The sequence below is a fragment of the Tympanuchus pallidicinctus genome, unplaced genomic scaffold (assembly GCF_026119805.1).
Source record: "Tympanuchus pallidicinctus isolate F22 unplaced genomic scaffold, pur_lepc_1.0 scaffold8, whole genome shotgun sequence".
NCBI classification, from domain to species: Eukaryota; Metazoa; Chordata; class Aves; order Galliformes; family Phasianidae; genus Tympanuchus; species Tympanuchus pallidicinctus.
Genome location: NW_026294802.1, coordinates 24,387,739 through 24,405,459, shown reverse-complemented (window position 1 = coordinate 24,405,459; position 17,721 = coordinate 24,387,739). Strand labels below are relative to the sequence as shown.

Genomic DNA, 17,721 nt, shown 5'->3' with positions numbered 1-17,721 from the left:
GAATACATTTTATTTATCTTTTTAGCATTGTTTCTGTGACTCTTCTTAACATACATTTCATCTCTTACAGAATGTGATCCTTCAGTTTGTTTCAATTCTTCTCAGCTGGACTGCAGAGAAGACCAATTTATTGTTGAAGCAAAACTGGAAGATCCCTGCTGTTTCTCTTATCTCTGTGGTAGGTAACTGAGGAGTAGTTAAGTACAATCTGTATTTTTAAATACAGTAACTGAAACCAGGAATTGATGCTAGTAGGAGTTTACACAAGCCAGGCTGTCTTGAGCATGAATTACTCTTGTGTTCTGAAATTTCCAACATTACTTTTAACTTCATATTTGCTCTGCAAAATAATATTGTTAACACACTGTTCTTCACAACTGAATTATAAGATCTATGCAGTCAGTGATATATCATGCATTGCAGCTGAGTCTCTGTGGTTCTTTAACACTAAACTGACTAGTGTAAGTTCTGACACCTAAGAGCATGCACAACTGTTATATCTGTAGTTTTGAATGTCACTCCATAAAAGATCTGTTACCCACATAAGCATGACTTGTAATATTAAAGAAAACTTGTGTGTGCTAACTTCCTAAAATTTGTAAATAACTGTTTATTTTTAATTTAGTTTGTGAATCCTGTGTTGAGCCTGTTCCCTTGTGTAATGAAGGGGAAATTCTCACCGTAGACCTTCATACCATACGTTACTGTTGTCCTCATTACTATTGTGGTGAGTGTAAACATTAATACAGTCTGTTACCAAATTTAGTAAAAAAAACAGGGAGTGTGTTGAACATCTCTTTGGTGCAGCATTTAGGGTGGACTTTGTCTAGAGACTAAATACTCGAAATTAGGGTGTCTACTTTTGAGGTGGATTTAGAGTTGTTGGTACATTCACTGGTAGTCTAGCCAGCACAGTCAGTAGAGCTTATGTACCTCACCAAGCAGTACATGGCTACTTTCATGGAGATCTAGATACTGATATATTAATCTGGTCTGAATCCCATCCTTACTGAATAAATATACAACTGTTGGTAAGTATCCATATATTAAAAACATCTGCAATAAAATGTGTTAAACCTCTGTTGTCCTCTTCATTAGCGTTTGGACTGCTGATTTTCAGGTGAAGTACTCGGCCATGAGTTTCAAATACCACTGGTCTGATTAGTATTCAAACAGTAAGCAGACCAAGAAAAATATTTGCAGTGTAATGTAGCCATTTTGCTAGCCTTATCAAACACAAAGACTACTATGTGTTCTTAAGTAATGTCAGTAACTGCTTAATTTAGATCAGTGGGTGTTCCTGAATTAACTCTTGTCCTAGTACAGTCTCTGGGTTATTTCAATTTATTTGGATTCTTCCAGTAGGTTTGGAGCTTGCTGATTTTTACTTCAGGTGGTTTCACCTTCTGGTCCTTTCCTTCTCTATTACTTCCACGATGGTGAAAGTATGCAAAGGCTTTTGCCACTGTCTTTCCGATTTCTCACAGCTAGAAATATAGATCTTACTATGTAGACTTCTTTCAGAGTCTTCATAAATCTCTTCAATGTTGCAGGCATGTGCAGTTATTAAAGTCATTCTAGGGGGAAAGCTGTTCCCCATTACATTACAGAAATTTAGTTTAAGTTTGCAGCAAAGCTTAGAGAAAAAAAATAATTCTGTTTTTATAAAAGGTGTGACTTTGTCTTTGGTGCTTGTTATTAGCCCAAGACACTTCAAAGAAAGAGTATTAAATGGTTGCTCCATAATGGTTTCTCTAAATTTAAAACTTCTCTAAGGCAACTGGAGACATTTTTGAAAATCTTTGATTATGTTTCAGTTCCAAATATGACTGAGATACTTAAGACACATAAGCAAAAAAATAGATCTAAAAAATGTCCTTATTTTTGCAATGGTTTATTAGAAGAAATATAAGCTGGAAAGTTCAGATGAAATTTAAGTAAATTCTGATATCTGTTTTTCCTCCCTATTTAGTTTGTGATGAAAAGTTTTGTCCTGAGCCTCCTATGAATTGCACAGATGACATGACACTTGTGAAGGAAAAAATACCTGGGAAGTGTTGTCCAGAATGGCACTGTGGTAATTACTTCATTCTTTAGCCACTGCTGTTAATAAAAACCAGCAATTAGCTAATTGACTAACATGCTTTTCTTGTTCTCAGAATGTAGTTGTGAAAATGCTACTACGATGACTTGCAAATTGGTAAGAGCTGTCCTTTAAATGCATTTTGAATGGTGGGCTGTGTTCTAACTCCTCCTTTTCCATTCTTTGTTAAATTAGTTGTAACAGGGCCCACCAGCCCCCAACTCAGGCATGAAGCTGCATGGCATGAAACTCCAGGTTTCTGCACAGTATTGTTTGATGTTCCTTGTGGAAATTTCAATCTGTGTGTTTTAGGATGACAAAAGAAGAAGAGTAACTGTAATGCTATTCAGCCCAATGTTGACTCAAACCAATATGCTGGAATTTTGCCCACTTCAACAATTCATAAGTGTTTTTAATAATTAATAAGGGATGAACTTTTTGATCAAATGTGAATTTGGACAAATGCGTTATTTGTTAATCATTTATACTTTCAGTTAGAATGATTTAGCATTATTGAGTATAGCAGGTATGAGAAATCATAAATATTTTGTTCTTTGTAGACTCTCACAACTGGGACTGTGATCTGGAAAATAATTACAAATCAATGTTCAAACTCCTACTATTACTCTAGTGACAAGGGACAGTGTCCCTATCAAATGCTAGTAGTTTATACTTCTCTTTATGTGAAGATTGCATAATGTAACATATATATATAAGCTACAGATTTTAACAGTTTTACCTCTCTTTTGGAAGAAAGTTTAGAGCAGGCATTCCTTTCCTGATATACTTATTATTGAAATAAATTTGTATCTCAGAAACAAACCTGCTGTTTAGCCATTCTGCTGGTTAAACAGATGTCCTCTGCTCTTGTTTAAAAAGATAAATACATTGAGTAATTTGAAATGGGCTATTTTTTCTTGAGGTCACTGCAGTTTTTCTCTTTCATGGAAGAAGAGGCAGAAGCAATGAAGACCATAATTTAATTTTTTTGGAGAAAATCTCTCTTCTTGGCTTTACATTTATCTGTGTGTATCTTTTCAAACTTTTTTTATCTTTTTATACTCAGGGAGAAGTTCAAAAAGTAGATAGTAGTATTTCCAGTGCTTGTGGATGCACTCACTACATTTGTGGTAACTTTTTATTATTCATATCTGCTTGGTTTTAGATTAAACTAAAAAAGGCATGCAAAGAAAACCAAAATAGGGCCATTATCATCTCAAATGTAAACAATCTACATAGATAAATAATTATACTCTCGTTTTTGAATTACGCTTTCTCTACTAACTCATCAGTTTTGTGGCTTACAGTGTGAGGCATGGGAAGGTATTTACAGTGTCCATGCTATTTATCTATCAATCAATCTATATATTTATGAATCCATCCATCCATGTGTGCTACTGATCTCAATAAGCCAGCATGAGGGCATGTGCCCAATTTTAAAATTGCTCCTTTCCATAACTCAGCCACCTTGTGTGGAGGGGATTTCACCCACACAGCGCTCAAAAGTGTGTGAGGCATTCCTCAATGCCAGTTGTAGCTCAGGCTTAACTGCCTCTAGGAACAAAGCACAGATTTACATAATGGCTTGAACATAATAATGTCTCACAATTAATTGTAGGAGTACTATCTTAACGGACAGAAAGACAGAAAAATATTGCAGAATAACTCATGTAATGTAAGTGGTCTGATTTTAAATATCGTAACTGTAAAAAATAAAAGCAACCTTTGTTTTGTTTTGTTTTGTTTTGTTTTTAACTTCCATAGAAGAAATATTATCAATTTTAGGCAGATAGGCATTTTTTTAGCATTTCCTTGAGCTGAATTACACCCTCACGTTCTTTTCCTGTTTGGTAATTTACACCACACACCAATCAAGTCTAAAACTTGGAAGGTTTTTGCAGCATGTAGAACATTTCCTTACTTCTGTTCTTGCAGCTTGTCTGTTACTTTGTTTGGTGATGTTTTATTTCTTTCATAATATTTTTTTTCTTTTTGGTGTTAGAGAAGGATGATGTGTGCATCTTCCAAGAGGTAACTGTACTGAATCCTGGACAATCAGTGATTCAGTACTTGGATGGAGACCTTTGTTACACTGTGCAGTGTTTACAAGAAAAAGATCACAACACAGGATACAATGCCATGCATTTTACAACAGTGAACTGTTCCCAGCAATGTGAAGCAGTAAGTATTCTTAGAACAGAGAAATTATGCAGTCAAATAAATAAAATTTCACAATTAAGATGAAAATCAGAAGGCACGTTTTTTGGTTAGTCCAGTTTGCTCAGCAAGAGCTAAAAAAACTTAACAGCATCTTTTAAGTGTTTTTTAGCAGTGAACATAAATATATCCATCCATACATTGTTCATTTAGGTGTAGTTATTTTCAGAATTCAATGAATTTTCATATTTTATATATATATAAACTATATATATGTGTATATTTAAAGCAACCTCTTTTTTTTTTTCTTTTTTGGTTTTCCTTTTCTTTCAGCATCAGTTGTATATTCCTTCTTCCAGTCACCATACTTGCTGTGGTACCTGTCAAAATGTGTCCTGTTCTGTTCTTACTGAGAATGGCACACAAATTGTGTATGAGGTAAATACCTCTGGAGAGGGACAGAAAATAAGTATAATAATACGATAAACACAGGAATCTGACTGTCACTTCCTTATGTGAGTCTTGCTTCAAACTTCCTTAGTGTTGTTTATGCAACTAGCAGCTGTCTGTGGTAAATTACATAATAGGGAAAAGGTGTATTTATTTTTAGACTTGCCATTTCACAGTAGATGAATACTATGTTTCACTTTATTGGTTGTAATTATCTTCCACAAAGATGGGTGAATGTCAGCATTTATTTAAGGCCAGATAAGTGCAAAACAGAGATCTAATTGTAGCTCTAAGTCATATGCTGTGATTTAGATGACCTGGGAATACTTTTGTGCTTCTGGATCCACATCAGGACTCCTGTGTTCCTCTCTTCCCATAGCCTCTCTTCTCCCTGCTGTGATTTTTACAAGCAAGTGTTCAAACTGAATCGCTGGGATTCAGGATCCTGATGGTGCACTCCAGCAACCACATACAGCGAAATTTAGGTGTTGCCATACCTTGCTTCATCCTTGTCATTGATTTTAGAGGTTTGAGGGCAAAATAAAGTGCAAGCCCTTTTTCTGATGCAGATCCACTCTAGTACACTTAGTATCTCCATATAGGAGCCATTGCTGCAGTTACAGGATGGCTTTCCCTCAACTAGTGTGGACAGGTTTCAACAAACCTTACACTCCAGCACATACCTGCAGCACATAGGCATCACTTTTACAGACACTTGAGTAGAGATACAGATGAACTGTGTTGTCTTTGCTGACAATGGTTTTGTATTATGCATTTAGGAAGGCAGCACCTGGACATACAATTGCACGAACTACACATGTGCAAAGACTGTGCTGGGGGCTATGATAGTGGGCTCTGGTGTGGTCTGTCCCCCTTTCAATGACACTGAGTGCACAAAGGTTTGTACTTTGGCTGAGGTGAGTAACAATAACTCATCTGTCAGTATGGACGCACTTGAAAGGGCACACATACTTTGTGTGTTTTCTTTAAACTTAAAAAAAGTGGTAAGTAAGAAGATGTAAGTGATAAATTTTTAGTCTTGTTTTCTAGTTTTCTGTTTGCATTTTGGCTAACAGGATCTAAGCGTGCAAAAACTATTTTCAGGCTTCAATATTGACTACATTTAAAAATATTATTGAATTGGAATTGTACTTGAGATATTGCTGTATTAAGTGCTAATCACTATGTACTACTTTACTTCAGAATAATATTTTGACAAGGTGTATATATATATCAAATAAATCAGATGAACCAGTTTGGAAATCTTATAAATGTGAAATTAAAAATTCCTTAAATGCAAGGATTAGGAGGCTGAGTATGTATATAAACTTAATTATCCCTTACGTTAAAACATTGTATAATATTAAAAAAATGCTTATTATACTTGAAAGGATGCCTATACCTATACCATATATCTAAAAATGAAAATTTGGCATGCCCATATAAGCTGGTTTGAAGAATGTGGATATTTTGTGTACATTACAAATTCATTTCAAAAACTTTTACTTCTGTTTTATTACTTCTCTAACTTTGTAATACTTCTCACAATTCTAATTCTTACAATTGTGACATGCTGTATACAAACTATACAAACAAACAAACAAACAAAAAACAATCAACAAACATGTAGAGAGGGTAAATACCAGTCGTTTGAGTTGGAAGAGACATTTAAAGGTCATCTAGTCCAACTGCACTGCAGTGAACAGAGACACATACAGCTAGATCAAATTACTCACAGCCCCATCCACCTGACCTTAAATGTCTCCAAGGATGAGGCATCTACTACCTCTCTGGGCAACCTGTTCCAGTGCTTCACTACCCTTATTGTAAAAAGCTTCTTCCTTATATCCAATCTAAATCTCCCCTCTTCTGATTTGAAACAATACTCCCTTGTTCTGTCTCAGCAGACCCTGCTAAAACCTCTGTCCTCCTCTTCCTTATAGCCCCCTCTTATATACTGAAGGGCTACTGTCATCTTTCTGGGGCCTTTTCTTCTGGCTGAACAGCCTCAGCTCTCTGCCTGTCTTCAGAGGGGAGATGTTCCACCCCTTGAATCAGTTTATGGCCCTCCTCTGAACACACTCAAACAGGTCCATATCTATCCTGTACTGAAGACTCCATATCTGGACACAGTACTTTAAGTGAGGTCTCACCAACACAGAGCAGAGGGACAGGATCGCCTCCCTCAACCTGCTGACCTCGCTACTTTTGATGCAGCCCAGTATACAGTTGGCTTTCTGGACTGCTAGGGCAACATTGCTGGCTCACGTCCAACTTGCCATCCACCAGTATCCTCAAGTCTCTGGCAGGCCTGTGCTCTATCCTTTCAGCTTATACAGATAATGGGGGTTGCAACAACTCTGATACAAGACCTTGCACTAGCTTTTGTTGAACCTCATGAAGTTCACCTGGTCTCACTGTTCAAGTTGGTCTAGGTCTCTCCAAATGGCATCCCATCCCTTGGGCATGCTGACCGCACCATGCAGCTTGATGTCATCTACAAACTTGTTGAAGGTGCACTTGATCTCACTGTTGATGCAATTGATGGAGATATTAAAGAGCATTAGTTCTAGTACAGACACGCTAGAGACTCCTCTCATTACTGATCTCCATGTGGACATTCAGCCACTGACCACCACTCTGTGAGCACACTCTCACAACCAGTTCCTCATCCATCAAACAGTCCACCCATCAAGTCCATTCATTTCCAATTTGGAGAGAAGGACATTATGGAGACCATGTCAAAGGTCTTACTGAAGTCCTCACTATCTATTCACTTGTTCACTGGCACAGAAGGCCACCAGAATGGCAAGACTTGCACTTGGTTGTCTCTTATCACCTCCCTCTCTTTCCTGTGTCTCAGTGTAGATTCCAGGAGAATCTGTTCCATTTTCTTCCACAGTGCAGGGGTAAGGCTGACAGGTTGGAAGTTTCCTGAGTCTAAAGGATATCTTCTTCACTTGCTTACACTTTCAATATCTAACAAACAACTCTGGAAAAAAAAGAAAAAAGAATATTATTGTATTGTATTTAAGAAAAGTAATTTAGCATTTTCACCATTTCACATTTCATACCATTTCATACAGATGTGAAATTCTGCAATTCACCTTCTGTTTCAGAAGTCTGTATTTATGTGTATATATATGTATATGTATGTGTGTATAAATACCCACACATATATATATATAATGTTCTAAATAGCTCTTTATTAGGAATTCACTCTCTTCTTGGTGTATAAGTGGTGTAAATCCTTTAATGTCATACACAAAGTTACAAGAATGATTTTCATTAACTTTCTGACTAAATCTCAGTAGTGGAGAAATAGATGATAGTGCATGATATAAAAAGCTGTGTGTAGAAACTAAGTGATTTATTTGAAGGAGATCGGATCAGGTAAGATTAGTAGTGACAAGTTCATTTCCAGTGTTAAAAACTGAAGAATCTGTGAACCAAAGCTTCATGTGATGAGTGTCTGTGCGATTGTCTTAATTCAGATTGTATCATTTTGTACTTGTTGGACATCTTTAAAACATGGCATCTCTTGAGGTACTATGCACTGTTGCATTGAGCACAGTCTTTTTTGATATATTCTCCTTTTATTTTCCTAGAATGGAGGAATTGTGCAGACGTACAATGATGGCTGCTGCAAGACCTGTAAGTGATGAAGGCTGCAATAAGTGCTAGTATAGCTTTGGTTTGAAGGGCTGTGTTTTTTAACTCCTCGCTGAGACAAAGATAAGGGAAAAGCATGCTGTTCCCCCCACAAATCAAATAAAATTATTATAGTTACTTAACAACTCTTATTAAAAGTTCTTGCTTTGTTTGGCTGCTGTCTTTGTGGTTTTTAACATTATTGTTCTGGAGTATAACCAATTTCTCCATATATAATCTTTGAAAAATGAAAAATTACATCAATTAAAATACTGAAAAGATTACCTTTATTGCTCAGTAGACTGTGAAATATTGCCAATATGATTTGCATCATAAAAGATAAGGATTTTCTTCCCTGAAATAAATTCTTAATTTGATTATCACTGTCCAAAAATACAAATTCATTCTGTTTTATCACAGTATATTTTCTCGAATCAGAATACTATAAAACTGAATACTGAAATAAAATATTTTTAATTGGAAATGTTTTCTTTCCACTGTAGAATATATATTGAAATCCCAAATGAGGAAAAGTTTTGGGGAGTTGAATAATATGAAAGTTCCCTAGACACATCCCTAGATAAATCCCTAGATACAAAATTGACTTTTTGGTATCTGGAAATATATTCACTTTCTCTGAGTGTGTCACCTTAAAACATTCTTAATGAACTGTAATGCAAGTTTGCGTAGTATTGTCATAACCTATGCAAGTTTAAAAGCAAGCTGCAAGTGAACTCTGATTATCTCTTCAGTTTTGACTCGGAAAAGTTTTCTGATCAAGTTCTCTAATTATCTGTACTTAAAAAGAAAACTCAGTAATACGAAGTTAATATGAATATGAATATGAAATCATATGAAATATGAAATTAACTATGTAGTGCAAGAACTTGTTGAATGCCAGAGAAATTACTTTCTCCCTCTTTTGACCTTTCTGTGCTTAACATCAGAATTAGAACATTCAGAATAATTAGTCTTTGGGATTTTTTTTAAAATAAATCTTTAGTTAATAATATTGAATAGGAAGACTTAATATTCATTTTTATCTGAAATAGAATTGATCAATGGTCTAGTTTCTATGCTTTGCAAAGCCTTGAAACAGATCTTGAAGCATTGTTATAATCTACAATATGCAAAACATCGAAAATTAAAGCACTTTTAATAAACAGAATGCTTTTTTTTTTTTTTTTTTTTTGTAATTACAATCAATAGAGAAAATTAACAGACCAGAATTGTGCTAAATGTTATACTTCAGAAATTCTTGCTCAAATGGCTGCTAAAAAAAGATATAATTTATACAATTATATGCTATTTTTGTTGTTGTTGTTGTTGTTGTTTTAACTAAAAGCATGTGCCCAGTGGTGAACTGGATAAAAAAAGTATGTATAAATAGAGCTTGCAACACCTTGGGGTTTTAATGGGAGCAAATAGTCTTTCTGGAAGAGCTTGATTCGATGCATGCAAAGTGACTGCATATATTTAATTCTTACCTTGCCATAGAGAGTTGCAAAAGTTTGGTTTACAAGGAGGTATTCAGTTTTATGTTTATCAGGACAGTAATAAAGTTTAGGCTATCTTTAGTGAGACTTGAAGCAGCTACACAGTTCCTAAATTTGGAGGACTATCAGGAAAGCTCATCACCTTTTGCTAAAAGAAAAATTGCAGTTGGCAGTGTAAGAATTAATGAAATGTCATTTATATCAACATGTTTTTTTTTTTCATGAGAAACTTATATTCCTAATGGTTCTGCCAGGTTCTGGATTGGGTCTATTACCCTTTGCCATTAGTCCAGTAGTGCCTACGGGTAGTATTAATTGTGAACCAGGTATTATTTTTAATAATGTATTTTCTTAATTTAGTAATTTAGTAAGCACTGCTTGTTTATATCACATATCTGTCATCACCACTAAATGCAACCATGCATTTAATGGCATTGGGCCTGATACTGAGAGATGCTGATATCCTGCTGCTTGCCTTTCAGATCATTATTTTCTAAAGCTTGGTCAGGTTTCACTGCTCAGCACCTGTCAAGATTAGGTTCATTGATTTACAGTATATGTTGTGGGTGGTTCTTCCTCCTGTTCATTTCTTAAAATGATTTTAATACGTAAACTTACTGTACAGGGTAGCTATAACAAGAAATGATGTTACTGATAAAAATATTGTCATCCTAAGTAATGTTACTGTGAGATTTTCTGATCTCGTGACTCTGAAGATAATGTCTAAACTATTCTTGCCTTTAAATATAGCAAAAGTGTCCATTCCTGTCTGATTTTGTCCTTGCAGATATGGATTTATGCTGTACTTGTCACAAATGAAATGTTTTCAAAGTAATGAAAATGTTGGGGGAAAAAAAACATGCAATCCTAAGTATGATCATGTGTTAATAAATACTCCTCAAAATAGAATTCTTAGTGATTGGAGAACCATTGCATTATGGTAGTATTTCTTTCCTTCAATTGATAGAAAAGTTGCAGTAAGTGGAGAAGGATCCCTCACTCAAATAAGGAGCAAAGAAAGCAAGCACACCTGAACTGAGTGCAGATCTTTTTGACAGTTGAAGAGTGAAAAGTTTAGCAGCAGGGAAGTTTTCATTAGGCTGGTACCTTATATGCTGAAATGTCATAAAATGTTGAATCATAGAACTGCAGAATGGCTTGCGTTGGAAGGGACCTGAAAGCCCATCTAGTTCCAAGCCCCTGCTGTGAGGAGGGTTGCCAGCCACTGGCTTAGGCTGCCTAGAGCCTCATCCAGCCTGGCCTTGAATGCCTCCAAGGATGGGGCATCCAAAGCTTCTCTGTGCAGCCTCTGCCAGCACCTCACCGCCCTCTGAAAAAAAATTTCTTCCTAATGTCTAATCTAAATCTCCCTTCTTTTTGCTTAAAACCATTTCCCCTTGTCCTATCATTATTAGATCATGTAAAGTCATTCCCAATCCTGCTTACAAGCTCTCTTTCCAGTACAAGAGGACCACATAAAGGTCTCCCTACAGCCTTCTTTTCCGCAAGCTGAAAAAGCTCCCTCAGCCTTTCTCTGTGGGAGAGATGTTCCAGATTTATCTCTCTATGACTTGTAGAAATACAAGGATCTTATCATCTACGCACATTTATGCTGGCAAATGCTTTCCAATGGAAAGGAATAATGGGAATTTTTTTTTGTCAAGTGCTGCTGAGGAAATAGAATCAAAATAATACAGGTGTCATCATCTTCTAGTTTCACAGGAGAATCCAGTTTGATCCTGCAATGTTCAGATTAAAATCTGGTTGAATATATTGGTTACTCAGAGCTCAACTAATCTTATAAAAATGCACAAAAGGATTCTGGAGGAGAGAAAAGTTGTCCTTTATTTGTTCAACTGACCACGCAGGCATGTGCTGATAGTGGAGAGGCCCTATTGAACAGTGGTTATTCTTCTGTAGGCTGGATGCCCAGAATATAGATGATTTTGATGGTTACTGGAATTTGAGATCAAAATAATTTCTATTACATAGATATCAATACTAAATAGTCTGGTAGGGACTGCAGCATGGAAGACTTTATGTTTATTTCAGTATTATATTATTATATTTTAATATACTATTGTTATTATTTAATATATTATTATTATTTTAAATATGGATTTGCACTGTACAGCTTCGTTTTTCAAACAACAAAAAAGATCTCCTATCAGTATCTCCCAGGATGTACTGAAAATGTAGTATTTTCATAAACCTGTATCCTGTAAATGCTACATAATTCAGTCCTGGGTAGTAAAAGCATGTAGCATGTAGCAAGTGTTTTCACCTCTCACTTTCAAAGGTTTCTTCAGTGATCTATTTCTCCAAAGAATATTGAATTTTATTGTTCTGTTTAAATTTTAAGCATTCAAATTAGCATCAAAGCGGTAATCTCATTCACAGCTTTATCTTCTCAAATGTCAAGTTCAAGGAAGTGTAGTATCAAAATCATAATTTCAGTATTCCCATTAAAAACAGCGTTAATTCTAATATTATTCAAAATTTATGCATCTTTCTCCTAATTACTATAATGCTTGCTATATGGGCAATTTTAAATCTTATTACTGTTTTCATATTTATAAAATCTGTATAGCTTAATGCACCAGTTGATACTTCATGTGCCAGCTATAAATTGATAATTCCCCACAGGAATTTTTTATTAATATATGAGGATATATATATTTTTTTAATTACATAAGGAAGTAGTAGTATCAGTATGTACATAAATAAAAATAGTGCATAATCATTAAAATTATTTGAATATTTTCATGCTTTTATTATAAAAAAATTGGTACAAATGCAAATCAGTTCAACGTGCATCTTTTTCCATATTTTATCAGGCAAAAAGGAAGAAAGGATTTGCCAGAAAATGACAATCAGGACAACTATAAGGAAAAATGACTGTATAAGTCAAAGCCCGGTAAGAATAAAAAAACCATTTTTCATGCTGGCCCTACGCCATGATCAAGTCAAGTATCAAGAAGTAGGCCATAGCTATCTACAAGCAACAAAAAATATTGCTGTCTTCTCAAAAGCTCGCCTTTGACCTGATGAATGTTATTCTACTTGTAAAAGGAACTAAATCAGCTGTTCCTGTGGCTGGAAGAGTGAGCCCTCCTCCCTGGCTTCAAATGAAAAGTACACAGAGTATTTGCACAAGTACACTAAACTCTTCCCCATGAAATAACATCCCATTCTAAAAGAGTAGTAGAAATGTGTCCCATTACAGTGTGATGGTAAATGGGCTACACTCCCCCTTAAAGAACTTTACTCTCTGGGTGTCATCTCCTCCACAATGCATGTCTCCGTATCATAAATTCACAGTTCCCTTTACTTTGTTATCTATTTAAGGCATCTTATTTTTCAACTTTGATTTATTTCTGTCTATAAAACCCAGGACTGGTCTGATAAGAATGTAACACTTAAAAGAGAAGCAGTTGACACAATGTCTTGGGACTTCTGAAAGGCCTGCAATGAGATTTTACTGAAAAACCTTAATAGTCTTAATAGGAGAGGCAACACAATCACAGACTGAAAGCTGGGCAGGTTGATTTCCAGCCTGATAGAAGGAAAACATAGATAAGGCTTCACTACAGTAATAAGAGTGTGTCCTGTATTTATTTAGTTTTAGAACAGTAAATATTGAGGGAGTATAATGAGAGAGATTGTTAATGACTAGGACAAGATCTAAGGAAGTTATTTTTCTGCTCTCAAGTTTGATGAAAGCTATAAGACTAACCTGTTGACCTAATTTCTTTGGATATGGCCCTTATGTTGAAGTGCTGCTTGAAGAGAGTGCATCAGAGAGTACATTTCATAGGCTTCATTTGCATAAGAAATTAAATTAAAACAATATCACAAAAAAAAACCTAGGTCTAGTATAATCACTTCTGATTTCCTAGCATATCAGCATTTGTTGAAGTTCTAATGAAAACTGCCAATCTACCAATTTCTGCTACAGTATTGGCTAGGAAGACTTCACATAATGTTGTATGAGAGAAAGCTCGTGCCTGCTTTAGTGTAGTGCACAAATAATTTTATAGCCAACTTCTTCCCTTGCTGGATTGTTACATCTACTTTCTGGATGTATTTGTTACAGTGATGACACAACTTATGTTGCACCCTTAGTTACAAGCACTATGAGTACAAAAGGAAAATGCTTTTGCACTATTACACTTTTCCTCTTGAACCTTAAAAGAGAGTGACAGATTATCCTTTGTTTTCCTTAGAAGAATATAACTTTTCAGCAGTGAACATGAAATGAATGTTAATTTAGCTACAATGTTTTGATGTTATTCATCAGTAAAGTAAGGATTCAGTTTTGTTATCCACAGCACAAAGTTGAGCTTGCTCCAAGCTAAGAAAGAGTGCATGATTAAATAACGAAAAACAGATGATTTCACATAAACTGTACTTAAAAAATGTATCTCCATTTGAATGAATTTTAAAAGTTAACTTTTAAGATCAGAGTTCTTTTCAAATGTAAAAATCGATCTTAATCAGAAAGAAGTTTGGAATGTTACATCCTGAAACAAATCCTAAGATGTCTAATTCCAATTCTTCATTTATTCGTAGATAAATGTGGCTTCTTGTGATGGAAAATGCCCATCTGCAACAATTTTCAATGTCAATATTGATAGTCATTTAAGATTCTGTAAATGTTGTCGAGAACATGGAACGCGCAATCTGACTGTGCCTCTACACTGCTCAGGAAACGGCACTGAAATTATGTATGTCATTCAAGAGCCTGTAGACTGTTCATGCCAATGGAACTGAACATTACTGTGAACATGATTTTGTTTGAAGAACTGAAATGAGTTTCCTTTCACCAGAGTGTATTTTCTGACCTTGGATGGATGTAGTACTCTACAAAAAGAATACGATATCAATGATGCTTTATAATGTAACTTTTCTGAAATTAAGTAGAGATTACGCTGTTTTTCAAATTTCATTTTTAAGTATCAGCATGTATAAAAATAAACATATAAAACCTTTTTTACAAGGTGTAATTTAGGTGTCATTTACTTTTCAACAGCTTTCTGATGGGCTGTTGATGTCTTTGTTTCGTGTTTTCAACTTGTACTTACTTGTTAAATTTCAGAATTTATAAGTGTTTCTGTCACTTCTTTCAGTGGTTGGATTTTCTGTTGAGGACCATCATCGGAACTAATATTCAAAAGCAGAAGATGCATACAGTGCTTTTGAGAATGACTGAATTAATGTATTAAAAAATATGAAAAAAACATTCAATGCAAACATTTTTTTGTCTTGCTGAAAGATCTGTCTTTTGTCTGTTAAACTGTTGACAGTGACTGGACTCTGCTTAAGCTACAAGTCACAAGACACAAAACAACTATGGTCTATAAGTAGTTTTATTTCTAGAGTAATAATGTCTTTAAATCATTGCCATTTAATTTTGGCGAATAGTAAAAATGCTAAGCTTGACTAAGTAAGGGTTGAAGTGTTCAAACATTTCTGTCTTTATTACAAACAATGCTCTTTCTGATATGAAGAAAATTTTTTTTTATCATTTTTTTCAAATAAGATATTGACTGTCTGCTTCCTAAATATAGAATAAAGTTCTATGTATATACATATTTATTTTTAAAAGAAGGAGACTGCACGTTTTAATTTTTCATAATGTGTTTCCTCCTTTGTTTGACAGTTTGAAATTTTGTGTCCAATAACCGTTGCTTTCTTTTAAGTATAGAAATTTGGTCTGCTGACTGAATCTAGGATTTATTTTTGTGTATAGGAAGAAAAGCCTCCATGTGAAGTATTTTTTGAAGAGCCTAAATGTGCTATTAGCATTCATTCAGATTGTGAGTCTCCATGATTCAGCACCTTAAACTGAATATACTTTCACTTTTAACAAAAATACCACGTCATCTTATTGTAAAAGCTAAGAACACAATTTTAGGCTTGTCTTTGGAAGACTACTTTGCTTCATAAAGTCACTGAATGGATCATGGCTTAAATGATGACAGAGGAATCTGGCCATTGACCACAGTGGGTTCAGTATGGTCCTTAATACGTAAATGATTTCAGAATTATATTTCTTGATTAAAACTTTGAGAACTTTTGGTGAACTGTTTTTATTTCAGGCTGTCATCATCTACTTACAGAAAGATTAGATTATTACATTGTTTTATACAGTGAAAAATAAGAAATACAACAACATTGAAATCTAAGGCTATTTTGCAATTTTGTGTGAAAAATCTTCAGACTTTTGCTATCTACAGTTTGATTGCTTATGAAAAAAACAGTATATGCACTGAAATCAGTCTTTACTAACAAGACTCAGTGTATTCATCCATCTCATAAAAAATAGTGACCTGGTCTATAAATGAAAGAATAATCCATTGAATTGTCAGTAAAATGTTTAGTAATTAGAAAGGTACAGTGATCAACTAGTGATTGTTTTTTTGTTTTTGTTTTTTGAAAGTATATGCTTTATTTGCACTTTGTATGACTTGATGGCAGATATGTCAAGATATTGTATACTAAGGTCTGGAACCAAAACCTTTTTGACATTTCTGTAGGAATTTGCGTACAGAAAGTTTTCATAGAGGACAGAAATGGAAAATAAATCATTGTCATAGCTGTTAAATTTGTGTACTCATACAACAAATTTTACAAATTCCTGGAACTTCTTGGTTTATTAAAATGGAGATAGGAATCCTCTGTTTACTTCAAGAAAGACTGCCCCAAAACTTCTTAATGAATTTAGCATTTGAAAATGGAATGAAGAAAGCTCCTACAAGATGTCAGTTTTAGACACAATGACCAAACGATTGCTGTAGTTTGATTAAACACTGCTTTCTATAAACAGCGTGCTTTTGTTAGCTTTAGAATCATATTTGTAATTAAAGATAAATTGATAAACATAAATTGATGTGTTCCATTTACCTGTATCACTAAGGATGAACAATAGTATAGAATCTTAGATTAACCTGGAATTAAAAACAGGTAAAGCTAACTTTAACTCAATGATATCAAAGCAAAATGATATTAAAAGATTTTTCCCACTTAGCCATTTTATTTTTTAGAAGATCAATAGCAGTTGGGTCACGATACTCCCTGAAGCATAAAGCAAAACCTTTATGACTTTGGTGGAGCTGAATAGAGTCTAAGGCTGCCTTTTACAGCTAAACTTCAGATTCAGATGTATTTGGCCTTGTCAGAGAATAAATGCCTATTTTCTGGACAGTCATCCACCCACATGATCTCCAAAAAAGTGAAATTTGCCTAATGTGGTATATTTTACATAACACAATATGAATTAACCCTTGCAGCCTTTGAAACCGACATCAGATTGGAATGCCTGCAGATATCTTCTCAGCCTATAACTTAAATATAAATGTAGACACAAGTAAATGGTTATATCAAAATTTCCCTGTTTCCAACTCTGCATTCCTACCTCAGTGTCCCACACAGGAATTATGCACGACTTGGTTTGTGCGGGCACGTTGTGAGCTGGTTTTAACAGCTGATACAACTCAAACATAATCTAGTTTCACTCCGCAATTAATTAGATCGTTTATTATTGACTAAAAGAGCTTTAATATCCGCAAAGTTCCCTCCCTTCCACCCCTTCTTAAACTAAGACTTGAATAATTTCTACTCCCCTACAAGCAAGACTGGGAATGCATACCTTTCTCTGACTCCCACACTTCCACAAGAAGATGCAAAGAATTGGAAAGCATTCTGTGCATGACCTGCTGCGTGCCTTACTCTGCTGTCCCAACGTGCCTTGTCATTTCAACCCTTTGTAACTGCCAGAAGGGTAGTTGTGCTATATGCACACAATTATGCTATTTTTAATGTATTCTGTGACCATTTAGTTTGGAAATAAATGATATCTATCATCATATTATATTGATTCAA

General features: G+C 34.8%; 1 protein-coding gene across 1 annotated transcript in view; it reads left to right on the top strand.

The window, feature by feature from the left end:
* OTOGL (otogelin like) overlaps nucleotides 1-16,725 on the top strand; it is a 93,132-nt gene extending 76,407 nt beyond the window's left edge. The window contains exons 48-58 of the mRNA XM_052669087.1: nucleotides 71-178; nucleotides 626-727; nucleotides 1,973-2,077; nucleotides 2,160-2,200; nucleotides 3,150-3,213; nucleotides 4,086-4,264; nucleotides 4,574-4,678; nucleotides 5,470-5,589; nucleotides 8,299-8,344; nucleotides 12,675-12,754; nucleotides 14,410-16,725. Of these exons, the coding sequence (XP_052525047.1) occupies nucleotides 71-178; nucleotides 626-727; nucleotides 1,973-2,077; nucleotides 2,160-2,200; nucleotides 3,150-3,213; nucleotides 4,086-4,264; nucleotides 4,574-4,678; nucleotides 5,470-5,589; nucleotides 8,299-8,344; nucleotides 12,675-12,754; nucleotides 14,410-14,610 (1,151 nt within the window). The 3' untranslated portion in view covers nucleotides 14,611-16,725. The remainder of the gene's footprint in view (nucleotides 1-70; nucleotides 179-625; nucleotides 728-1,972; nucleotides 2,078-2,159; nucleotides 2,201-3,149; nucleotides 3,214-4,085; nucleotides 4,265-4,573; nucleotides 4,679-5,469; nucleotides 5,590-8,298; nucleotides 8,345-12,674; nucleotides 12,755-14,409) is intronic.
* Nucleotides 16,726-17,721: the final 996 nt, after the last annotated feature.